Raw genomic sequence first — 26,351 nt, 5'->3', positions numbered from 1 at the left:
ATTGAGGAGCAACAAGCGTGCCGCCGTTGCGTGGCGGCTCGCGCCCTGACTAATATCACTATCAACTATTTAGAGAATAAACGATAGGAATTTTTATTTTGCCTATCCTCTACCTATGATAGACGACAGGCAGGTCCAATATTTTTATCGTAGTGGATACCGGCTGCGCCGGCATCCATTTTATCGAAGTGGATCCATTTTTATCGTAGTGGATACCGGCTGCGCCGGCATCCACTACTCAAAATATTGGACCTGCCTGTCGTCTATCACACTATTTAACTCTACCTTAGTCATAGGTAGAGGATAGGCAAAATAAAAATTTCTATCGTTTATTCTCATTCTTAGTCAGTTAAATATTATTTTAATAACTGTAAACAATTTTTTTAAAGCAAAAACTAAGTTACCGTCATAAAACTCCCTCATTATAAAATGAACGAAACTTGTTTACAACTTCACGTATTCTGTTGCGCGTACTGCTAGCGCGTCGCGTATTCCGCACTAGTCTACGCATTACAGCGCAATACATACGCGCACCTCTACAAGCGTGTAAGGCATTATCAAGACGCTTGATGACGTGGGGTCGTCTACGGCCTGATAAACGGCACCCGAAATCTTGCGATTGTCCAATCAAAAATGTGTCTACGAACTAGACCACTCCCACTGACTAAGAATGTGAGATATTATACACCAGAAAACCAATCAAATTACGGAATTCTTTACAAGACGCGCCCATTGAATAAGAATTCTCAATAGTTTAAAAACAGATAGGCCTAGTGTAAAGGGCAGGGGCCAGGGGCAAATACCGACATGTGTAATAAGCCACACAATATGTTACTTTGCAAATATTTATATTAATTTTGCAAAATGAATGTCAACAGTAATGGGGAGTTTCAGCGTCGCCAGGGCAGGGGTCGTCATTTGAGATGCTGATATGATAAATACACTGTCACTGATCACTGCAATTGTCGAATTGTGAGCTATTGTGACAGTAAGAAAAAGCTTGAAAATACTGATATCATGTTTAAAAAAATCTATTATCGTGATATCACTCGACCCCGGCACTCTATGACCCAATGCGGCAAAATATACGTTGCTAACATATGTCAGAAAATAGGTTTAGAGAGTGCACGGGTAAAATTGCAAAGAATCTGTGCAACAAATATTCCCGGCAAATATTGCACAAAATTGCCGCAAAAAGTGGAAAATTGTGTTATTTTGAGGTGTTTGGCGGATGTGCCGCCACTGCAGTTTGACCTAAACCCGGCGTTAAGTAAAATATGAATGATGAACTACACAGATATCAAGAGATAGCTTACTAAACCATGTTTTCCGCCGGTGTTCTACGTTTGAATTTCCGTTTTGTCAAAATGTCACTTTCCATGGCCGTACATGTTTTGTCCGTTTTACAAGAAGTTTAATCAAGATGTAGGCCTATTACAAACTTTACGCACTTTTATGCAGTTGTAATGTCTAAAATTGCTCCTGGGCTAAGAACGAAATCCTTCAATTAAAAGCCTGATAAAGCGGGTTGTAAAAGAATGACCAAAAAACCCCGGGAAAAAAACGTAACGTAAAAAAGTTCACTGAAAAACTGTTAACTGACAGGATCTGTCCTAAAATTCGCGTCAAGTTATTTGACTTTTTGACAAGCCTACGTGTAACAAATTACATGTAGAAATTCTATTCATCATCGACCCATGGAGGGTCAGGTCACCACAACGACAAAACCAAACCAGTTCTGATTGTTGAGTTTTCTTTTGTCATACAAATTCTCACCTATTGTAATGGGCGGAGAGTCATACACTTGAATAGTTCCAGTTACGTGTCGACAATATTTTAGGTTTTTACGCCCTATTGGGAGAAAAGAGCGAGACTCAACAATTGAATGTGTATTGACAGCATCATTATTGACGTCACAAATTTCCAGCAAATTGCTTACAATCTAACTTTTGGGCGGCTAAATCAATAAGGTTCCTGTTTCGAGTCGATTGACTAGTTGTATTGTTTTCGATCGACGTTTTTGAGATCCACACACCCGTGTCACCCAAATCATCGGTCTTGTATTTGTTGCTTACGATCGGAGAGTAACTTTTGGTGCAAATTTAGTGTTTTTAAGTGAAAAAGTAAAGATACAATCAAGATGAACAAGACGGTGATTGCCCTACTCCTTTTGGGGTTAGTTGTGGCTGCCATGGCAGGGGAAGCAGCTAAAGATAAGATGGAAAAGATGCGAATGAAGAAGGCAAAAATTATGGCCAAAAAGGTATGTAGTTTAATATTATTTTGTTCACTTCTGTTTCTATATACTGTATATACATGTACGATCGTATGTGATAACACCAAAGTCAATTCAATTCGAAGAAAACAAAATTATTTGTTGGGTTTATAACGGATCTATAATGAAAAGCGTTCAGTTTGTCATTATGTGAAGGTTGAACTTCTTTAAATGGTTGATTCTTTAAAAAGGATTTAATAAAATTCAAGATGCATGTACATGTATGGCTAATTATATGCTTCACTATAATCGGCCATTCTGACTTTTCATGCACCGTTGATTTTTAATTTTCAAGGTCAATATTGGGTTAAAATGGAATCTTTTGTTGATATTTACGTTGTAAATGAATTTGCTGGTATTTAAAATGGAATTCATGACTTTTTTGCACAAGGAAATAACCTTGAAATATTCATTACTAGCGGGAGACCCGCGCTTCGCGCGGGTCCCCGCTAGTTGAGTAAACGGGAGCGGTTAGTAAACGGGAGTGGTTAGTAAACATGGTCAACGGTGATGATAATCATGGTGTCTTAGTGTAGAATCTGTAGATTATTCATCCAGTATAGTAATGATCATGTTAGCTTGATAATCATAAATATTATGTTAGCTCCTGTCATATTAAAGAAGCTAAACTTTAAGTGAATATCCAGACATGTGACAATGTTGTTTCTCACTCAATCCCTCAGATTTCTTTTGAAACAGCTCGTGACAAAATGGTTGATTTTAACTTTATCCAAACAAACATGAAACATTAATATTAGAAGAGGTTGCTAGAAAACGTTTCAATTTCGGGTTATAATGGTATAAAACATGTAAGCAACATGTTAAAAAGTAGCAGCAAAACATTTTAAGCGATTCCGTGTTGTTAATAGCTAGGCCTACATTATAGCCAGGGGGCCGCAGAATTTCCAAAATGTGGACTTTCAAGTTCCACTAAAGTGCATGGGCTCATCCACCCCCTAACATTTAACCTTTTCGGGCTATACGGAACAGTTGCACGACTCTGGTGGCTACATTTTAACATTCCCTCTGTAAAGTGGACTTTTTTTTGCAAATCTGTCACCCAATGACCCCCCCCCCCCCTTTCATCAGCTTACACCCAATGATCCCCCGAAATTGCTTCAAGGCTTTTGCTTTGACCAAGTTTCCAATTCTGAACACTGTTTTTGCGAGGCAAGAATGTGTTCAATGGCTAAACACTGTTTTTGCGAGGCAAGAATGTGTTCAATGGCTAAACACTGTTTTTGCGAGGCAAGAATGTGATCAATGGCTAAACACTGTTTTTGCAAGGCAAGAATGTGTTCAATGGCTAAACATTGTTTTTGTGAGGCAAGAATGTGTTCAATGGCTAAACACTGTTTTGCAAGGCAAGAATGTTTTCAATGGCTAAACTCTGTTTTGCAAGGCAAGAATGTGTTCAATGGCTAAACACTATTTTGCAAGGCAAGAATGTGTTCAATGGCTAAACACTGTTTTGCAGTGTAGCCGAGCCAACCCCGCAATCAACCCTAAATTATATAGTGAATTGTTCTGGTCCAATAATTCGATGGTATGCGCATGATGCATCAGTCGATGTCATTGTCACGATTGAAGGAATAATCAGGTAGAATTTCTATAGATTAAATACAATTATTTTTTTCCGTGACAAGGTCAATTAAAGTACAAAATAAAACCAGAATTAACAAAATGATGGTAGGCCTTTAAATATAACCTCAAAAGCCAAAATAAATTTTTACACTGATTCAGCCAAATTTATGTAATTTGAGAGGTTTTGGACCATTGAACACTGATATGAATTGAAAACTTCTGAAATAATTGACAATGAGTGATGAGTGTTAATGAATGGAGTAATGTAGGCGCCTTGCTGTATTGTGTTCTCTAGTTTTGGAGGTTGATCAATGAAGCAAATGCTTCTTCCCACGGATTTCAATTCAAGCCAAACCAACGCAATATGGTATTTGAATTTAACATAGCAAGCATGGAATCAAAATAACTCAAGTGTTTTCTATTCGAAAATGTCAATGTTCAAAGAGTTTCAGCAGGTTTTTTGTCTAAAATGAATTTGTTGTTTAAACAAAGTTATAATTCCAATGGTCTAGGGGATTAGAAAAAACCACGCTTTATACATCGAGATAAAATAAAACATGCTATTATGTAGACCTATACCGAACAAAACATAAAAGAACTTGTGTATGGCGGCGGAATGCGCCATTTTACTCTATTTTGGCCCAAAACGAGGTGTTTTGGGGCAAAAAATGAAGATGCACAAGGGATTGTTTGTTCTATGAAGATGGACAAATTTAGGGGGATTTTGTTTTTAACCAGTTTCTATCCTATCTTGTCTTGACCACAGGAAAAGATGCACATGGAGAAGATGAAGAAAACCCTTCCCGCAATGGGAGAGGAAGCCAAACGCGGCAAGGAAATGAGGGGAAAGGATAGACTTGTGGAGCAATACACCGAGCTGAGAGAACTGTTCGATTCTAAACGTATTACAAAAGGTGCGTCATACAAATAGCCGCCAAGAGCTGACCCGAGCTTCGTGGTAGATAAAACTTCGGGACCCTATATTTGGAAAAAAAAAAACACCCAAGAATGCTTTCCACTAAAATGGTCTCACTATACATTTGAATTTAGCACGCACCCCCCCAAAAAAAAACCACACACAGAAAAAAACACACCACGCATTTGTTATGTCTTTATAGCATTTGAAGCAACTTAAAACAATATTTGCGCCTCATGTCCGCGCTGCAATGAATTTTAATTTTCGGCATTGCTCCAAGACGGCGACTTTCAGAAAAAAAATCTCCAATAAAACTATCTCGATTTAGGTGAACTTGATGAAGATGTATTGATTTCAAGGGTGCCTTGTTTGAAGCAACAACATAAGTAATACACATGATGATATATTTTATGCAGCACAAATCAAGCATTAGTTTTAATGACGCATATATAATAGAGATAAATGGTCACAGTACCGTACCAATAATCATTCCTTCTTGTGTCTTTTCTCTTATTTAGACGAGTTCGAGCAACGGGCTCGCGAATTGAAACAGACAGCAATGCGCGCAAGAAGTGGTGTTGAATCCGCTCGCAAGGAAGCAGCAAGGAAGGATGAAGGACGTAACAAGAGATCTACCAAGGAAGCCAGGAAGATGAAGAAAGTATCCGGCATGAAGAATAGGGCAATCAAATCACGACGTGACGCATAAATCATCTGACATTCAATTATAATCTTATATTTAAACTTCAGCATTTTTAATTGTAATTGACTTACATTACATATCTAAATTATAGGCCTTTACAGTACTTAATTATAGGCAGAGGTTTTGAAGTTCTATGATAGCAATTAGCCATGACGCTCGGCGTCTCTACTTTTATAACCGCGTCGGAAAGCACTCTGGTTTGCACGACTTTGATATTTTCGGTCGTGAGCTGAGCCGTCTAGCCACTGTGGCAAATCGTACGCATTTTTGAATCACTAACTTCTTATTTCATCTTAATTAAACGCCGTGCCAGGATTCCGTCATAAGATTCGGGACATAATTCCAGAGCTTAGCGTGACCCTCTAGTTTTGATATGTAATTGTAAAGGTATGAATTAAGTAACGCATATTCAGATAACAATGTTCACTTTATTTGTGCCACAATACAATAAGCATACTCTTCATTTCTGGTCGATTTAACTAGATTCAAATATCCCACACTATTTCGTCAAGTTGGACGACAATCGTGTCAAAATTTACTTAACCCGGGTCAAATTTGACACTATTGATTTGGGTCAAATTTGACACTTCGACTCTTTGGGTCAAATTTGACACGATTATTGTTCGAATCTAACTAGAAAATCATGTGAGAGATTATTACCGTACTAATCTAGTCAAATCGACTAGATCATTTTAAGAGTGTACATAATGCATCATTTAATCAGTTTTTAAAAATAGTCATGATCTGTTCTTTTAAATGTAAACTTCTTAAGCTTAGCTTTAAAGAGGAAGTATTGCCAGAGCAGTTCTTATGGGGTGAACCAAACCTGCCTGGTTATCAATTTAATCAGTTACAAGATCATCTCTGAATTTTGACAGGTGCTAATTGATGTTTAATGTTATTGCATCAATATAGCAACTGTCAAATTCAGAGATACATTAATGTATTAAGGCAGGTTTGGTTCACCCAGAAGAACTGCTCTGGCGGGGCTTCTTCTTTAACAAGGCCTTACAGGCTTTCCGGTTAAAACAACCAGCCAATCTAGCGGCTAATTAATGCAAAAGGCGCTTAGGATCCAAACGTTTTATTGGTCATTTAAACCAAATTCCACGAGCTATATTACAGCGTTTCCTAGACAGCAATTGCAAGTATTATACCCGAAAAAATGAGAATAGACCACCAATTACGACATCATGGATGGCCTGTTGGTGATTACTTGCATGCATGCGACTTTTGCTATAACTGTACAAAGTAACAACTTTTCATGTACAGGCATTATATACATAGCTTTTTAAAAGTATTTTTCTATAATTTTATAAACTAAAGGTGTATTTTATGCTTCATTTTGTCTTTCTCTGGGAACGATTAGAGATATTATTTAATATTTAGAAGAAAATTCCAGTGTAGTGGCATAGTGGGTATAAAACCGAGAAAACTACTCTTTGGGGGAGAATAATATCAAGTTTTAAGAAAAGAAATAGGTTACTTTGGTAATGAAACGCTTTGTTTAGCAATTGCAATTGACTTGAAAAGAGACGAATATCACCATAATTGTCATTCATACAATTTGGTTTCTCAAAGAGTGGTTTTTTAGAATTTATATTTTCAAGTAGTAACATCTGTTACCATTTCATTTTAGTTTCCAACTCGAAATAACGTTTTATGGTTGTGTAGAATTACGAATATCCCATCAACTTGTTACAAAGATTCAATAAAGTAGACCTGTTTAGAGGCTTAGTTAGAACAGACATTTTGTGCAAATTTGCGTCGTTTTAAGGGGGTATTACACCCCTCGATACATTTATGTCTATTTTTGCATTTTTCTCAAAAACTAATAACACAGTGGTAACAAACGTTACGTATATTATTATAGGGGCAAGGAATCCAATTACTACACTGGAATTTCAGTGACACAAGATAAGCGGTTCGTTATTTATGATCAGTCCCAGAACAACGCCAAATATGGATTAAAAGACCTTTGCCCTTGGATGTACAACAGCATGTTATGATCTAATGGGAAACTGTGCACATCAACAAACACCATTTCTATCAAAAAGGCAACGGCCGATATAATTTGAAACCACATAAATTACTAGAGTTGGTTCTTCTCTTGGATTTGGACCAAGCTTTAGAATATCGACTGTTGCGTTTTGAAATAAAACAAACCAGAAATTTATCACCCATTGTAAAGATATGGCACATGTACCGAATACATGTACATACATTGGCTGGCCTTGTGGATTTCCTGGCCCAGCCATGCTAACCACATAAGGAGATTATACGATTAACCTAGTGCAGCTATTGTCATAGCAGGGTATTATTATGTAATACTCCTGATCCATATTTGGCGTTCTCTTGGACTGATGATAAGAAGAGGTACCGCTAGAATGTACATGTACCTCATTTTCTATCATATAAACTGAACCGCTTGTCTTTAGTCACTGAAATGTCAGTGTAGTAATTGGATTCCTTGTCCCAATAATATACTTAAACTTTTGTTACCAGTGTGTTATTATTTTTTGAGAAAAATGCAAAAATAGTCATGAATTTAGCACAGGGGTGTAGTACCCCCTTAAGTACAGAGTATAATAATTTTAAGACAACATCTATATAAAGATGTATGAAGAACATTTCAAGTATAAAGCTCCTCCGATCTGCCAGTGCAGTGCCCACTGCCCAATATTACAAATTAATAAAAGTTAAGTTAACTTGTTTTCTCCTGCGCCTGATGGGCACCTTATTATTCGCAACCGTATACTGTGGTGCAAATTGTGCAACATCAGACACTAACGTTCTTTATCCTACTCCCGGGTGCCCTAATTATGTAACATCAGAGACTAATGTCGTTTTTTTTTTCCTACTCCTGGGTGTCCCAAATTGTGCAACATCAGACACTAATCATGACTAATGTTCTTTATCCTACTCACGGGTGCCCCCAAATGGGTAACATCTGGGACTAATGTTGTTTTTCCTACTCCTGGACCTGGTACATCAAAATGGGTAACCAGAGACATATCGTTTTACCTACCCCTGGATGTCCCAAATTGTGCAACATCAGACACTTATGTTCTTTTTCCTACTCCCAGGGGCCCCCAATTGGATAACATCAGACACTATTGTTGTTTTTCCTACTCCTGGTACTCCTGGGTGCCCCCATATGGGTAACATCACAGACTACTGTCGTTTTTCCTGCTCCCGGGTGCCCCAAATTGTGCAACATCATACACGAATGTTGTTTTTCCTACTCCCGTGTGCCCCAATTATGTAACATCCGAGACTAATGTCGTTTTTCCTACTCCTGGGTGCCCCAAATTGTGCAACATCAGACACTAATGTTCCTTTTCCTACTCTCGGGTGCCCCCAATTGGGTAACATCATACACTATTGTTGTTTTTCCTACTCCTGGTACTCCAAAATGGGTAACATTCGAGACTGTCGTTTTTCCTACTCCTGAATGTCCCAAATTGTGCAACATCAAACACTAATGTTCTTTGTCCCACTCTGGGGTGCCCTCAAATGGGTAACATCAGGGACTAATGTTGTTTTTCCTACTCCTGGTACTCCAAAATGGGTAACATCCGAGACTATGTCGTTTTTCCTACTCCTGGATATCCCAAATTGTGCAACATCAGACACTAATGGGTTTTTTCCTACTCCCGGGTGCCCGAATTATGTAATATCAGAGACTAATGTTGTTTTTCCTACTCCTGGTACATGTACTCCAAAATGAGTTACATCAGAGACTAATGTCGTTTTTCCTACTCCGGGTGCCCCAAATTGTGCAACATCAGGCACGAATGTTCTTTTTCCTACTCCTGGGTGCCCCCAAATGGCTAACATCACAGACTACTGTCGTTTTTCCTACTCCAGGGTGCCCCAAGTTGTGCAACATCAGACACGAATGTTGTTTTTCCTACTCCCGGGTGCCCGAATTATGTAACTTCAGAGACTATGTCGTTTTTCCTACTCCTGGATGTCCCAAATTGTGCAACATCAGACACTAATGTTTTTTTTCCTACTCCCGGGTGCCCGAATTATGTAATATCAGAGACTAATGTTGTTTTTCCTACTCCTGGTACATGTACTCCAAAATGGGTTACATCAGAGACTAATGTCGTTTTTCCTACTCCGGGTGCCCCAAATTGTGCAACATCAGGCACGAATGTTCTTTTTCCTACTCCTGGGTGCCCCCAAATGGGTAACATCACAAACTACTGTCTTTTTTCCTAGTACTGGGTGCCCCAAATTGTGCAACATCAGACATTAATGTTCTTTTTCTTCCAATTGGGTAACATCAGACACTATTGTTGTTTTTCCTACTCCTGGTACTCCAAAAATGGATAACATCAGAGACTAATGTAGTTTTTCCTACTCCTGAACGTCCCAAATTGTGCAACATCAGACATTAATGTTCTTTTTCCCACACCCGGGGTGCCCCCAATTGTACAACATCAGACACTAATGTTCTTTTCCCCACTCTTGGATGCACCAAATGGGTAACATCAGAGACTAATGTCGTTTTTCCTACTCCTGGATATCCCAAATTGTGCAACATCAGACACTAATGGGTTTTTTTCCTACTCCCGGGTGCCCGAATTATGTAATATCAGAGACTAATGTTGTTTTTCCTACTCCTGGTACATGTACTCCAAAATGAGTTACATCAGAGACTAATGTCGTCTTTCCTACTCCGGGTGCCCCAAATTGTGCAACATCAGGCACGAATGTTCTTTTTCCTACTCCTGGGTGCCCCCAAATGGCTAACATCACAGACTACTGTCGTTTTCCTACTCCAGGGTGCCCCAAGTTGTGCAACATCAGACACGAATGTTGTTTTTCCTACTCCCGGGTGCCCGAATTATGTAACTTCAGAGACTAATGTTGTTTTTCCTACTCCTGGTACTCCAAAATGGGTAACAACCGAGACTATGTCCTTTTTCCTACTCCTGGATGTCCCAAATTGTGCAACATCAGACACTAATGGGTTTTTTTTCCTACTCCCGGGTGCCCGAATTATGTAATATCAGAGACTAATGTTGTTTTTCCTACTCCTGGTACATGTACTCCAAAATGGGTTACATCAGAGACTAATGTCGTTTTTCCTACTCCGGGTGCCCCAAATTGTGCAACATCAGGCACGAATGTTCTTTTTCCTACTCCTGGGTGCCCCCAAATGGGTAACATCACAAACTACTGTCTTTTTTCCTAGTACTGGGTGCCCCAAATTGTGCAACATCAGACATTAATGTTCTTTTTCCTCCAATTGGGTAACATCAGACACTATTGTTGTTTTTCCTACTCCTGGTACTCCAAAAATGGATAACATCAGAGACTAATGTAGTTTTTCCTACTCCTGAACGTCCCAAATTGTGCAACATCAGACACTAATGTCGTTTTTCCCACACCCGGGGTGCCCCCAATTGTACAACATCAGACACTAATGTTCTTTTCCCCACTCTTGGATGCACCAAATGGGTAACATCAGGGACTAATGTTGTTTTTCCTACTCCTGGTACTCCAAAATGGGTAACAACAGAGACTAATGTCGTTTTTCCTACTCCTGGATGTCCCAAATTGTGCAACATCACACACTTAAGTCGTTTTTCCCACACCCGGGGGTGCCCCCAATTGTGCAACATCAGAGACTAATGTTGTTTTTCCTACTCCTGCTACTCCATTAATGGGTTACATCAGAGACTAATGTCGTTTTTCCTACTCCGGGTGCCCCAATTATGTAACATCAGAGACTAATGTTGTTTTTCCTACTCCTGGTACTCCATTAATGGGTTACATCAGAGACTAATGTCGTTTTTCCTACTCCGGGTGCCCCCAAATTGTGCAACATCAGGCACTAATGTTCTTTTTCCTACACCTGGGTGCCCCAAATGGGTAACATCAGAGACTAATGTCGTTTTCCTACTCCCGGGTGCCCCAAATTGTGCAATATCAGACACTAATGTTGTTTTTCCTACTCCCGGGTGCCCCAATTATGTAACATCAAAGACTAATGTTGTTTTTCCTACTATACTCCTGGTACTCCAAAATGGTACTCCATCATACACTAATGTCATTTTTCCTACTCCGGGGTGCCCCCAAATTGTGCAACATCATGCACTAATGTTCTTTTCTTACACCTGGGTGCCCCCAAATGGGTAACATCTGGGACTAATGTCGTTTTTCCTACTCCCGGGTGCCCCAAATTGTGCAACATCAGACACTAATGTTCTTTTTCCTACTCCCGGGTGCCCCAAATGGGTAACATCTGGGACTAATGTCATTTTTCCTACTCCCGGGTGCCCCAAATGGGTAACATCTGGGACTAATGTCGTTTTTCCTACTCCCGGGTGCCCCAAATTGTGCAACATCAGACACTAATGTTCTTTTTCCGATTCCTGGGTGCCCCAAATGGGTAACATCAGAGACTAATGTCATGAGGCCTACTAAGACTAATTTCTGGTTCTGCATTCTACTTGGAAAACACATTTTCTAATATCTTTTATAATATAAAACATTGAGCAAACTCATAGCATATACTCAAGCAATTTTATTGCTTAAGGGATGGGGGTATGAACGCTTGGGCAGTATTTATTGTGGGACATTCTGAATACGAAGAATGTCCTTCTGATATCAAATAATTTTGATCTTTTGAAATCTGCAATGTAATACACATTTTATGGCAAAGCATTAAAAATTGATATTTTTGATATTTAACAGTAGCCTACTCGAAGTAAACTTTATAAATCTGATGATTTATACTTAAAGTGTATGTAGGTGGGATGAAAAGCCGACGATCAATTGAAAATTTTGACCTTTCGTATTGAGGATATGGATTTTTTCCCCCATGATTTTCATGGAGTTGGGCCCTTCTTCCACAAATATTGGGTTAAAGAGGAGTTTTGTGCATCCATGAAATCTACATTTCACTACAATAAACTTTCTTGCTAACATATTAGGCCTACTTGTGCAATTAATGGATAATTATCAAATTTTTGTAGCTCACACATCTGCTTACGGAACTGGCCCTTGCAATATATTAGTGGAAGAAGGGCCCAACTCCAGCTCGTATTAAGACCTGTACCGTTGCCATGGAAACATCATATATAATTTTGAATGTATATAATATTGTATGTTCATGCATTAAAGGTCCACTGAAGGTGAAAACATTCTGCCTATAAAACTTTTCCAAATATTAAGTTTTTTCTTAATATCTCAAAAACAGTTTTGATGGAGTTGGGCCTTTCTTCCACTCAGGTATTCAATTCTATTACCCCCACGACCCATTATTCAAAATCGCGCACTGTGATTTGTTGAAACGCGTCACGAGACAGACCATTAATTAGCGATAAAGTGTCAAGGGCAACGAACTTTATGTTCTTCTATCATCACAGCGCACAGCAGAGCGCACAGCACACCTGCTTATGTAGGGAGAATGGAATGTCAGGGGTGTGTTATTGTATGTACATACCTGCTTATGGGGAGAATGGAATGTTAGGTTGTGTTATTGGAATGTACATACGCTTTGGCTACGCTTATGCGCTCCACCTTGAGGTAAACAACTTGAAATATTTGGGCAAAAAATTTGATATTTTCTCTTTAAATCACACTATTTTGTGGTAATAGAATAGAAATAAAGGGTGCAGCATTATCCTTTACACGCAAATAATGTGTCCTCGGCAGTAAAAACGTTTAAATAATGGGTCCGGCTGCGCCTCACCCATTATTTACGTTTTTACTGCCTCGGACACATTATTTTCGTGTAAAGGATCATGCATTACCCTTTATTTCTTTTGCTTTTTCCATGTGATTTCTTGTGATTTCTATGTGATTTCTTTGTTTTGTTAATAAAAATACATGAAGATAAAAAAAATATACCAAGTTGTTATAATCATATTGAACAATGTGACACCCAGGTGTGGGAAAAACTATATACCGTTAGTTCCATGTCAAGGCGGGGGCACCCAGGAGTAGGAAAAACAACATTAGGGTTTGATGTTACACGAAAAAAAGCCTTTGACTCGGTAGAGCACAGAGACCTATTCACAGCTTTAAGAAAGATTGGAGTAAATGAAGGATATGTACAAATCATGGACGACATATACACAGACGCAACAACAGTTATTCATCTTGAAAATGATGTATCCAAACCAATACACATCAAGAGGTGTAAGACAGGGTGATACAATTTCTCCAAAGATCTTCACAGCCGCCATGGAAGAAGTGTTCAAGAATTTAGACCTAAAACCGAGAGGAGTCAACATTGACGGAGATTATCTAACAGACCTGAGATTTGCAGACGATGTTGCATTAACAGCTGCATCAGTTGAGGATATGGAGGTGCAACTAAACAGCTTGAACAAGGAGAGTAAGATGATAGGACTGAATATACACAAGGGGAAGACCAACTTCATGACAAATTACCAGACAAACAAGTCCATTGAAGTAGAGAATGAGCAGATAGAGCATGTAGAAAGTTATAAGTATCTAGGCCAGACAGTAAAGATGGAAGACAACACGAGAGAAGAAGTCATGCTAAGAATAAAGGCTGGCTGGAGTTGCTTTGGCAGACACAAAGAAATCCTATGTGACAAAAGACTACCAATGACACTGAGGACGAGAGTCTTCAACCAGTGTGTATTACCTACAATGACCTATGGTTGTGAAACCTGGACAACAACTAAGTTTTTAGAACAAAAACTCAAGGTAGCACAGCATGCTATGGAGAGGAAAATGCTACATATCACCATACGTGACAAAGTAAAAATGTGGAAATCAGGGACAAAACAAATGTCAAAGATATCATGGAAAGGATCAAGGAGGCAAAGTGGAGATGGGCGGGACACATAGCTCGTAGAGACGACAATAGATGGACAAAGAGGTTAACGGAATGGCAGCTAAGAACAGGAAAGAGAAGAAGGGGAAGACAAAAACGAAGATGGCGTGATCCTATCTGGGTACAACCTGGGCAAGAGAAGCACAGAACAGAAGCAAATGGAAGCTACTTGAGGAGGGCTACATCCGACAGTGGGTGACACAGCCTGTGAGGTGAGGTGAGGTTACACATTTTGGGGCACCCAGACGTAGGGAAAATGACACTTTCTTTTGATGTTACACAGTTGGACAAAATGTGAAATACCAAAGACTTATGCTGTTTTACCTACTACAGGGTGCCTGAGATTGTGCAACGTCAAGACTAGTGTTGTTCTTCCTACTCCTTGGCAGTGGCGTAGCCAGTGGGGGGGCCAGGGGGGCCGGTGCCCCCCCGCTCGTCATGGGCGTCGGTTCATGTAAGGCCGTCGGTAGAAGGATGGCGTTGTTGAAAAAAAAAAAATTGGGTTAACAATAGACTATTTTCCACCCAGGGTGACAGAAAAATGAGGAGAATTGTAACGAAAATGATGAAAAATTGACAATTGCACATAAAAAGTACGTGTTTTTATGTTAGTAGCGTCTATTATCCTTTTTTTTTTTTCTTTTTTTTTTTTTTGCTCTTCACTTTTTCAAACCATGCTAAAAAATTTTGGGTCAACAAATCACAACTTCCGTCGGTAAAAAATATTTCCGTCGGTACATTTACAAGTTGTGCCCCCTCGGTTCCAAAATCCTGGCTACGCCACTGCTCCTTGGTGTCCTAAAATGTGTAACACTAGAATGTTGTTTTTCCTACTACTGGGTGCCCATTGTGCTACACCGTGTAATAGTATTGTTTTTCCAAAAGGTGTTGCAACAATTGCTTAAGGTACATGCATAAAGCTGGCAATTTGATACACATCAAACTAAAATGTAAATTTAAATTTTAAAATATACAAGAAGTTATTGATCGATACAGTCATAAGTCACCTATTTTCACAACCATTAATTACAATACTTTTTATTTTTTTATTTTTTTTTTACAACAACAATACAACAATTCATTCAATTTTATGAAATGATATAATATGTAGGCTACCATACAAGAATGTTGTTTGTTTATTATCATTTATTTATTTGCATACAATTTTAATGACATGATAAAAATATACCATCCATTATTTTCCATTATTATGTTTTTATGAATCCAATTGTGTAAAAATATTGGAGCCAAACATAATGATGATAAATACACCCAATATTTATTGGTCTTGCTATGAGATTTAAAATATCGGTCCTGATTATGTCTTGTCCAATATTTTAAAACTTATAGCTCAATCCATCCAATTTTTATATCAAAATTGTGAAAAAAAGATGTACCCTCACATGCAATATGCGACAGTTCACATGATTGAAGTCCCATATTCAGTTTGTAAGACCATCAAATAGAATATACCGGTACTTGTATTATATTCTGGTTTTCAAGTAACAACACGTGTCATCAACATTTAAGTTCGGGCTTTGTTTTGTGTTGCAATTACAATTTTTATTCTATCTTTATTTTTGTACTTTTTTTACAACTCAGAGGGTATTCAAAAATACATAAACATGCAATTATATTTTATCCCATAATGGCAGTAATTTGGATTGGAGGAACTTGTAAAATAGAGTCCCCTGAAATGAAATGAACACCAGATATTTCCCCACACAAAATAACCCACTTAACCCACAGATGGTAGTGACTGGTTTAGGGATGGCTTCAAACCCAACAGCTAGTTAACCATCAGTACCCTGGCAGGACCAAAGCCATCAATTAGACACTAGTGCAGTATTTTTGATGATTTTTTTGGCATCAACATAGCTCTAATAAAGCAATTTACCAATATGAAAAGTCTCTAGCACGTTCAACATTAAATCGTCACCCTTCAAACAAGTAAATCCTAAGTTGCTCTGTCATATTTCTTATAAATTAATTGCCAGTAGTGATTGAATCGTTGACACTATACATTGCTCAACTTGTGCACAGGCATTAATTTTTTTTTTGTTATTGCACTTGTCAATAAAGTCCCCAACTTTTGACACATAAATTCACAAAAGCACACTTCTATCATACACTATGCAGAGCGCACTCTGCATAGGTGCTGCACCCGACTGTGTGTATGCCATTCTATCTCAATCCATGATGTTATGAGTCTCACCTATTACGAGTTGATCAAAGTATAGTATTTGATTACCAGCAATTTGTCTCTAATGTTGCAAGTACTAGTAATACTAGTATGATAGGAGTATTATACAGTACACCAGGGATTCTCAATAGATGGCCCGCAGGCCAGATACGGCCCATGGGCCAATGGTGGTTGGCCCGGTGGTTGGCACCTGAGCTGCTGTGAAATGTGTAGTAAACATAGCAAAACATTTATGTATTTGGCCCTCAAGCACAGGTTTTTGACATTTGTCTAACCCTCCATGGCCCGCATGCAAATAAAATTGAGAAATTATTGACCTAAACATAATTATTTTATTAGCTTGATAACGTTATAATATGTTAAATGACCATTCTGCTTAAGTTAACACATATATTCATACAAATGTGAAAATGCACATCACACACACTACTAGTTTCCATTAGATGTGCCGTACTGGAGGTCTTGTAGAAGCACCTGATTTCTTCTTGAAAATGCCAGTATACCAAAGCAGCCCAGTTGCTATTGATAACCCATACCTGTATAGAAAATAAAAATACAATTATCAAAGGTCAGTATATAATTTGGTGTTTTGCACACGCTTCACCACTGGCACATGTAAATGGACTGTGCAATGTAAACTCCCCACCTTTCAATTTGGCACAAAATCTAGTCCTCGGGTGTGGAAATGGGTGTTTGACGCATGTCCCTCACCAAACTTGAGTACCTTAGGGACCGATCGTTATTTACGGCAGGGGGGGGGAATGGGTGTTTTGGCAAAAATATTGACACAAAATTTCGTGTTCCCCCTCGCGTCCGCTCAAAATTTTCGCGTTCCCCTTGTTTTCCCAATTTTCTCCATTTAAAATTTAACAATCCCCCTCATGGTTCAACTAAAATTTCAGGTTCCCCCTCAAGACCACAAAAAATTTTGTGTTCCCCCCTAAATTTACCCATTCCCCCCCCTGCCATAAATAATGATCGCTCCCTTAGGCTTTCCTAGCATAAGATGGAGGCTCATAAGTGAAGCAAATGGGATTAAGTGCCTTGTTCGAACCTGCCACATTAAGATCATGAATCTGATCACTGAACACATGAGCCACCAAGATAATGGGTTCAGTGATCAGATTCATGCATGTTACTGAACCCATGAGCCACCAGGATCATGAATCTGAGCTCTGACCCCATGAGCCACCAGGATCATGAATCTGAGCACTGAACCCATGAGCAACCAGGATCATGAATCTGAGCACTGAACCCATGAGCAACCAGGTTCGACTTGCATTTTTAATGAAGCTAACTCTCACATTAAGTTTTTGTTCAGAATTCACTTATTATATCATGGTGTCATTTTACATCTCTTACAAAACCTACTGAGCAGAAAGCTGCATTTAAAATTTACCGTTATAAATGGTACTCATTATTTTCTTTGAAGGAATTTCTTTGTATCTTACCATGTAATTATATATTGAAGATGTTCATTTCTTAAGGTCACTCTGGTCTGTCCACCTACAGGTCCACCCGGTGTGGTGCTTTCTGAAAAATTAAATAAAAACCCAAAATAATCAAAGACGTTTTAGGCAAAACAAAAGAAAAGTTTGTCTTAGCATCCTGAAATCAACATGGGTTGCAATTAGGTTATTTCACATCACATCAATTCTGTAGCACAGTAGAGCACTATGGATAACATGACTGAAACAGGAATTTATCTGAAGTAAATTTTATAAGCAGCTGGAATTTGCAATTGAAAAAAATCACCACTTGATTTTGTTGAATAGTGGTAAAATTTGCATGGACTTCATGTTAAAAATATGGGTTGACCCAGAATTTTATAGAAATGCTGTTGCTTTCCAAAAACTTAGCAGCGGCGTACAGGGCAAAATTTCCAAGTTGTCCCGCTGACCGGCTACCAGAATGACTTTTGTGGGACAAATGCATGAGAAGCACACAAACATTTGCAATTTTAATGCTAAAATAGGTCCAAATGGAGTTAGTTGACCAATACAATGGTACCCTACCATGCACTTTAATGCATGGCGATGTGTTTTTAAATTTTTTCCCCAACAAGTCCTACTACCCCTTTTGGAAGAGATCTACAAAGAAAAGGATAAATTATATCAGAGAAGATGATAAAAGAGGAGGTCGCTCGCTGCCCACATCAAATAAATAATGTGTGCATCCGCCTATTGATGGAAACAATGATCTAATCCGATTGATCAACTAATACGATAAGTGGCTTGGCGAGTCACGACTGTCTAGCTCTAAACGGCGCATGCCCGGATATCAATTTGTTACGTCAGTTGACCGCGAAATATAATTTCTGTATTGTTTGGCATGACCGGCTGCTAAGTTTGACCCGAGTTCCCTGTGAAAAGACCATCACTTTTGATCCAAATTGCATTTTTGGACACGTTTGGACACAGAACGGGAGTATATGGAGAAACTGACACGAGTTTGAATTACTGATTACACTAGTTTTAAGTTTCCGTAAACAGCCGCAAATATTCAAATGGTTATCATTTAAATTTCTTTTTCTTTGACCTTATATTAATTTTACTGGAAAATTAATTATGCTTGACTTTCCATAACTTAACAAAACTTTTGAATTTTTTAATGGGAGTTGTGATATATATAATGCTTTTTCACTCGTTTAAAAATCATGGTCACCCTAGAGTTAGTATTATTTTTTTAAAGAAAAAAAGCATGATTTGACTGCCAAATTGGGAATTTAACGATGTACTTCCGTGTGTGGAATATTTTCTCCACTAAGAGAACTACTGAATCAGTCGAGCGTGTGGCGGATGAACAGATTACCACAAAGGAATATTCAAGTGGTGTTTGAAGTACTCCAAACAAAGAAAAGTGAATGGAGGTTAACTGTGGGCAATCGGATTATAATGTTCGAGCGACCTCCTCTTTTCTCATCTTCTCTGATTATATACATACCTGCTGCAACATCTATAAGGATTGGTTCTGCACCTGTTACTTGAGACATCTCATCAAAATCACAGTAAAACCACTGGTTACGTGCTACGTCATTCTTGGCCATAAATGGAGCTCTCTGTCAAGAAATATACATTATTGATAAAAAATCTTTTATTCTTCTTTATTATGGTTGTTTATTGTATTTTGCTCCCCACCTATTTTTGCCCGTATCTAAATATCTCACAATTGAATCTTTTGGCCCTGAGAAGATATCTTACCCTTCCCAGAATCCTTTGCAACATGTTACACCACCTTATGCTATCAAATGACACTCCTACCACTTTGCATAGGTTCCCTGTAAAACATACCTTTTCCATGTGGAAAATAGATAGTAACAACCCCTGTTTAGTAAACAGGGGTTGTTACTTGTTAGGCAGTATTAGGCAGTATAATTTGTAAGATTACGATGGGCTCTGTTCATTGAGGTGCTTTTGTCACTAAAGACTCACATACAGTTGGACACCTTTAATGGTAAGGAACTGCATTCAAATGTCGGCTTGCACTGCTTGGTGGTTTTAAATTTTACTTAGTCTATTTAATGTCCCTGATTTTGTGTCATTTGCAACAACTTACTTTCTCTGTCATTTTAACAACTCCTACAAGTTCAGTTTCTCCTCCAACCTAGAAAAATAAAAGAACAGGTGTATGTATAAATTCAAACTGTAAACAAACTTTGGCACTTCCTTTGGATGGAAGCACCTGGAGGAACCACACATACACTGACAAGGGGATCAAACTCACAGTGGCGGCGCCAGCAATTTTTTTCGGGGGGGGGGGGGGCAGTGGGGGGGCAAAGTGAATTTCAGGGGAAAAATCAACAAATTTTGGGGCAAAATTGCAGCAAAAAGTTGAAATTTTCATAATTTCTGCAAACTCAGAGAACTAAATTTAAGTTTAGAATTTCAGATTTGCATGAATGAACATAATAAATTTACTTCAAATTTGTTTGAATTACAGGAAGGGATTAAGTAATTTTTCTCTATAAGCATCTTATTGAAAGCCTCAAGATCATATTTTTTCTAAGAATTAAGACATGTACCTGTCCACCAGTCCTTGTTGCTGGGTTCAATAGATTTCTTGGAATCCAACCTCTGTTGACCAGAATGGTTACTCTGAAAAGAAAAAATCAAATAACTCAGAATATGTAGATTCCTGAAAGGACAAGAGTTTACACATGCTTAATGCAGACACGGAGGTTAGAAAAGCTAAAAAGGGCATATGCTCAAAAACAGGTTTATATTTAGACCGGGTCTAGACAAAGTAGCATATTCACACCTAGTCTTGAATTAGACATATGTAAATCCAAAAAAACAAGCTTTTGGCAATTCACATAAGCGTGCGCCAGTCATGCAGTGACTTGTGTAGATGCTGCGCCCAACTGCGTGCACGCCAGTCTATATCAATACATGCATGTTATGAATCTTATTTTTTTTCGCCTATTATAAGTCGAACAAACTTAGTAATGTGCCTACCCTTGATCAATGCAGTGAAATGGAGTAATAACATGATAACCAAATCTTGCTTTACTAGAGATCATACTGCCACCATGTCCTCCCCCTGCTGAGCCGGGTATAACTTGTTGTCTGGGTCCTACATATAGTTCTTTGCTGTGATCAAATGTGCCGCGAACTTTCACCTTCATGTATTCCAACTCTTCCAGCTCCTCATGCCTAGTATAATAAATTTAACAAGTGACTATATGGTTTTAAATATCATGAAACTCTCAATTCAAAAATTATTGCAAGTAATATGTGGCATTCACACAATGCATTTAAAGAGTCGGATCAATGTTGGTAATCCTATATCAAGTTCACATGTATACTTAATACACACAATTTGTTATGTGTGAGCTCTAGCAATTGTCCATCAGTGAACTATGCATTTGAAGAAGCAATTTATAGATGAGTTGACCTCCATGTTTATCAACAAAGGCAAGGGATTAGCATATCGATATGCTTGAGCGAACTGCATACAACCACTACTGCTCAATAGCCTTCATGTGATGTGGCAGTAGTTTTAAAAGCACGGCCCTGAACAAAATATGATGCGCGCGCATAATGCCAGGCAAAATACAATGTAAATTGTGATGATTCGTGCGCATACTGCCAGGCAATGACGTCAGAAGTCAACTCATCTATAGACACTCAGCAGACTTGTATGAAAGCAATAACACGATGTAATTAATGGTAATGTTTGAAATTAATTTGACCATTTAATTGGATTATATTTTTTAGAATAGGCATATTCATTTAATTTCATGTTATGAATTTTATTTAAAATTACACAGTAATGATAGTACACAGTATAAAGTACCAATTACCATGGATCCATCAAATATCATCCTAATTAATTCTGGGCCATTTGAATGTCAATGATGAACATTCCCAAATCTAAATATTCTATCATAGTCAGGAACGTAGCTATAATTGGTGCAGCCCCTCTCTAGCTAGAGTTGGTGGCACCTGGGGGCAAGCATGCCTGACATGCTCCCATAATGGTTCTTCCTGGAAAAATTGTGCAAATAAGAGCATACACAAATATTACTAATTTGGTTATAAACTCGTAATGAAGGTGAATTTCGGTCTTAAACAGGCTCTCATAATGACTATAATCATTGACCATTTTATCATAAATTTTATCATAAATTTCATAAAAAGTATTGGAGGGTCACTGAATAAATTGATGAGATTCAGTTCCCCTCCAAACTGCACCTTGGCTACAGGCCCCTTTCACCTACCAACACCACTACTCATTGTTTTTAATCTATGTACAGTACATAAGAGGGAGAGGCTAAGCTGAAATATTTTACTGAATTCTTCTTCCAGAATCCAACCATTTCAAATATTGTACTGTTATGAAGTGAAATGCTTACTTCATAGGCATGGCTACGGGTGCAGCATTTGTTCTGTCTTCTAACTGTTTGATCAAACCAAGCTTCCACTTTCTTCTTTGGACTTGCCAAGTTCCAAGACCAAAAGCTGCAACAGGAATAATGAGTAGAAAATATCCCATGGCACCAATCTTCTTTTTGGGATCAGCTGTTGCAGCACCTGATGCATTGTATCTAATTGCACTTGTGTAGACAGTTCTGTAGCTGAGTGGTTTATGCTTGCACATGCAGATGATATGCGGATGTTGGACCTGCAAATTAAGATAGATTTAAAGAAGAAGAAATAATATACTTAGTTCAGACATTAAAAAAAAAAGCTCTAGAGTGGGAATTCCTTGTCTTGTCTGTCCTAACATCTCTAGTATGATATGTGCTCATTCTGGGGTATGTGTAATCATGGAAGAAAGTTATTTCTTTCTTCCATGACGTAATGCACATGTGTATAATATACTAGTGCCGTACTATTACGCTGACTTTCCTATTCGGCGAGGAGGACGATTTCGACCTCCTGGTTTGTTTACAAACAGAGAGGTAGACAAAAGACCGTTCCGCTTGTCCAAACACTCAAGTATCAGAAGGATGGTCCACAATAGCGTGATTCACGTAACATGAATAGGGATTAAAAAGCTGTTACGTAGAACCATGTGCTTCTATTGTCCAATTTGCCATCAAGATTTCATATGGAAACAGTTCAGACCCAGAACAGGATCATGTCAGAAATTAATATATTCTGGGTCTGATTCAGCGTTCGAAATTTTGGTTGTCCGGTTGCCTGGGACAACTAAAAAGTCGCCGGACAACCAAAATACTGATTCGGTTGTCCGCAGGACAACCATAAATCTAGCCAAAAGTCACATTTGTAGGCCTACGGACAACCAAAAACTTAGACGGACAAACAGAAATTGTAATCTGGTTGTCCGTGGGACAACCATTTATTTTTCCTAAATTCGAGCACTGGTCTGATTATTCGGACTAATAATATACAGGCTTTTTCTTTAATAGTTCCATGTTCGGGAGAATTTCAAGTTACATCATTTATGTATGAATAATATGTATAAAAAAACTAATCCAGTCTACGTACCACATTCTGGCTTTGCTGAAGTGTCCACCTTAGCAGTGAATGTGCAGAGATGACAATCCTTGCCGACTTTCCCTTAAAACCTAACATTCTTCTGTCTCAATTGATGTTTTCTGTAACAGATAATTTATTCAAATTTATTTATAATTATTTTTTAACTTAAATTAAGTTTCCTAGGATGAACAACATTTTTGAAAATGGCTGCACTCACTTGACAGGAAACATTTCTTGTGGTTGCAAGCCATTTACTGTCATGGTTTTTATAAAACAAGCATGATCATACATTGTCAATGCCTTTTTATGGTGTAGGCCTACATTTTTGTGTCATGGAACTTTGCAATTTTACACAGAAATGAAGAAATTTGTAACAAATAATAGGGCCTCCGTCACCAAATTAATATGAGAAAGTCCAGACGAAAGACGATATGTAATTTATTTTACTTGGCCTTAGGGAATAGGTGTTTAAAAAGCTGTGTCATTAATTATAGGAAAGTGGTACTACTGTACACCCCTTGATTATATTTTCGACTATTTTTGCATTTTTCTCAAAATATAATAAGTTAATAACACACTGATAACAAAAGGAATCCAGTTACTACGCTAGAATGTACCTCATTATAATGAAGCACTTTGTCTTGAATCACTGAAATTTCAGTGAAGTAATTGGATTCTTTGCCCCTATAAATATAATATACGAGGGGGTATCCAAAAGTTTTTGACATCACCCGAAAGGAAAAGAGCTATATTGATGAAATTTTGTCAGTGTAATCACTGGTCCTTATGTACATTATGGTCCAAAAATGGTCTCATTAGTATGTTTACTTTCTTTAACTTACCAGTGTGTAGTTATTTTTTGAGAAAAATGTAAAATTAGCCCAGGAAAATTAGACATACAATTTATCAGGGGGTGTAGTACCACCTTTGGGACCATTCACAAACACTTGTAAGGGGGGACCTGATGCAAAAAAATTTCATCGTGAACATTTTTCAGGCCCCCCTTTACTGCAGACCTCAAAAATTTCAGGGCCCCCCTTTTTGACATGAAAATTATGGGTCAACCCCATAGAAAAGCATATAAACTCAATTTTCCCAGGAAAATTTGTGGTCAATTTTTTCAGGGCCCCCCTTTGGAGGGTCAAAAATTTTCAGGCCCCCCTTTTTTGCATCAGGCCCCCCTAACAAGTGTTTGTGAACGGTCCCTTAATTAATAAATGTGTATGGGATAATGGGAGTGAAATTGTACAAAATAATGCACATTAAATGTACTGAGATGTTGATGCGTCTAATGGTCTAGCCCGGAATGGGGGAGTGCACTGACTAGATGCATCAACATCAGACTCAGAACAAGTGCATTATTTTGTTGTATTGGAGTTATAGACATTAGGTATCCCAGGTAAACCTTAGTTAACACATTTGCTAGTCAGCGAAATTCGCCTGGACCGGGGCCCAAACACAATGCATATTTACATAGAAATTTGAATTTTTTTCGAGAACAGGTCGGTGAAGGAAACCTACATAAATATGTTTTCTATACTTCACTTGACCCAAATATATGATTTTTATGGTGATGAGCCACTCGCACATGGAATTTATTTTGATAGCAGTTCCATTAAAAAAAGCTGCTATCGCCCTGGGCTATCGCCATGAGACTAAGATCTAGAAACACCCCTAAATGCAGTGCCGTACTATTACGCTGACTTTCGTATTCGGCGAGGAGGACGATTTCGACCTCCTGAATTGTTTACAAACAGAGAGGTAGACAAAAAACCGTTCCGCTTGTCCAAACACTCAGGTATCAGAAGGATGGTCCACAATAGCGTGATTCACGTAACCTGAAGAGGGATTAAAAAGCTGTCACATAGAACCATGTGCTTCTATTGTCCAATTTGCCATCAAGATTTCATATATGGAAACAGTTCAGACCCAGAACACGATCATGTCAGAAATTAATATTTTGTTCTGGGTCTGATTATTCGGACTACCCTAATGCTGTTTTGGTTGGGGAATTTTGCTAGCAGAATCTTTTTGATGAAAGTCAATCTTTGACAAGATGTAACTTTGTTACGGAAAGTGCTATGACAAAAATGTTTTCAGTTTTGACTTTCTTTACTCAATGTCTTTAATTTGATATGTAAAATGATGCAGTTTGATGGCAAATTTGAAGATAAACAACCACACACAATCAATGATCAATTGAATTGGCTAATCGATGCTCTTGACAACAAGACGGTTTGACCCATTGGTCGTCGGCGTGTAGAAGGGGGAGGAGACCTCACCTCTTCTACTGTACGCTGTCGCCAATCACCATAATCCATGAATCACTTAGCTGACACTAGTCCACTGTAATTATTAAGTTAAGCTTACCCACATCATCCCTGCACATTGAACACTCAACAGGCCCGGCATACGTAAGCTTAAACATCATGAACGTTACCACTACCGGGGTTTATTTAACATGCTAGTGTGCACAGCAAACTGGTCTCCCCCTCACTTATTTATTGCAAATATTACAAAGATCGTTACATCTTAATTTACAAGTTTATACCTGACTAAAAATCCGCAAATAGGTCTGTTTACACAAGTTATCACGCGTAGCAGCCGACAAACCAAAACTCACAGGGCGCACCAGTTAGTCGTGGACTAGTCTAATTTACAGTCGCTTCAAAATTTTACCAGATAGCCTCAGCTCGACATAAATCAAACGTGGGTGGTTACCCGGGGGGCCACTCAGCTATAATGGTGTACACATGCGTGAACAAATAAAAATTCCTTTAAAAAAGGAATGGGGCGCCCAAATTATGTGAGCTTGGACGTGATATGGTGAATTCCATGGCTTAGATTTGGTCCCGGGGATTTGGTATCATAATGATTTTTTCTAGGGAAGAGTAGA

General features: G+C 38.4%; 2 protein-coding genes across 2 annotated transcripts; one reads left to right on the top strand and one right to left on the bottom strand.

Annotated features, from left to right (window-relative positions):
• The first annotated feature begins 2,013 nt into the window (after positions 1-2,013).
• On the top strand, positions 2,014-7,226 carry LOC140137997 (uncharacterized). Its single transcript, XM_072159827.1, has 3 exons — positions 2,014-2,263; positions 4,626-4,773; positions 5,294-7,226. Exons 1-3 carry the CDS (start codon positions 2,141-2,143, stop codon positions 5,482-5,484), a joined length of 462 nt encoding a protein of 153 aa, XP_072015928.1. The 5' UTR covers positions 2,014-2,140; the 3' UTR covers positions 5,485-7,226.
• Positions 7,227-16,695: 9,469 nt separating this feature from the next.
• On the bottom strand, positions 16,696-26,110 carry LOC140137991 (surfeit locus protein 1-like). The gene is made up of 9 exons (XM_072159820.1): positions 26,007-26,110; positions 23,465-23,574; positions 22,366-22,634; positions 20,966-21,163; positions 20,533-20,605; positions 20,067-20,114; positions 19,455-19,569; positions 17,963-18,044; positions 16,696-17,047 (listed from the first exon to the last, which is right to left on the bottom strand). Exons 2-9 carry the CDS (start codon positions 23,549-23,551, stop codon positions 16,951-16,953), a joined length of 969 nt encoding a protein of 322 aa, XP_072015921.1. The 5' UTR covers positions 23,552-23,574; positions 26,007-26,110; the 3' UTR covers positions 16,696-16,950.
• Between the last annotated feature and the right edge of the window lie 241 nt (positions 26,111-26,351).

Source organism: Amphiura filiformis, chromosome 17 (genome assembly GCF_039555335.1).
Source record: "Amphiura filiformis chromosome 17, Afil_fr2py, whole genome shotgun sequence".
NCBI lineage: Eukaryota > Metazoa > Echinodermata > Ophiuroidea > Amphilepidida > Amphiuridae > Amphiura > Amphiura filiformis.
The sequence above is the reverse complement of the archived record's forward strand: the minus strand, read 5'-3'. Positions and strand labels throughout refer to the sequence as shown.

Bases quoted from the DNA above. Each gene is read 5' to 3' on its own strand.
- LOC140137997 (XM_072159827.1), top strand. From the start codon at position 2,141: ATGAACAAGACGGTGATTGCCCTACTCCTTTTGGGGTTAGTTGTGGCT. The intron at 2,264-4,625 runs GTATGTAGTTTA...TCTTGACCACAG, and splicing joins CAAAAATTATGGCCAAAAAG to GAAAAGATGCACATGGAGAA. The intron at 4,774-5,293 runs GTGCGTCATACA...TCTCTTATTTAG, and splicing joins TTCTAAACGTATTACAAAAG to ACGAGTTCGAGCAACGGGCT.
- LOC140137991 (XM_072159820.1), bottom strand. From the start codon at position 23,551: ATGTTAGGTTTTAAGGGAAAGTCGGCAAGGATTGTCATCTCTGCACAT. The intron at 20,606-20,965 runs GTAGGCACATTA...TTTTCTTTTCAG, and splicing joins TTTCACTGCATTGATCAAGG to AGTAACCATTCTGGTCAACA. The intron at 19,570-20,066 runs GTAAGTTGTTGC...ATTTCTTGACAG, and splicing joins TTGTTAAAATGACAGAGAAA to AGAGCTCCATTTATGGCCAA.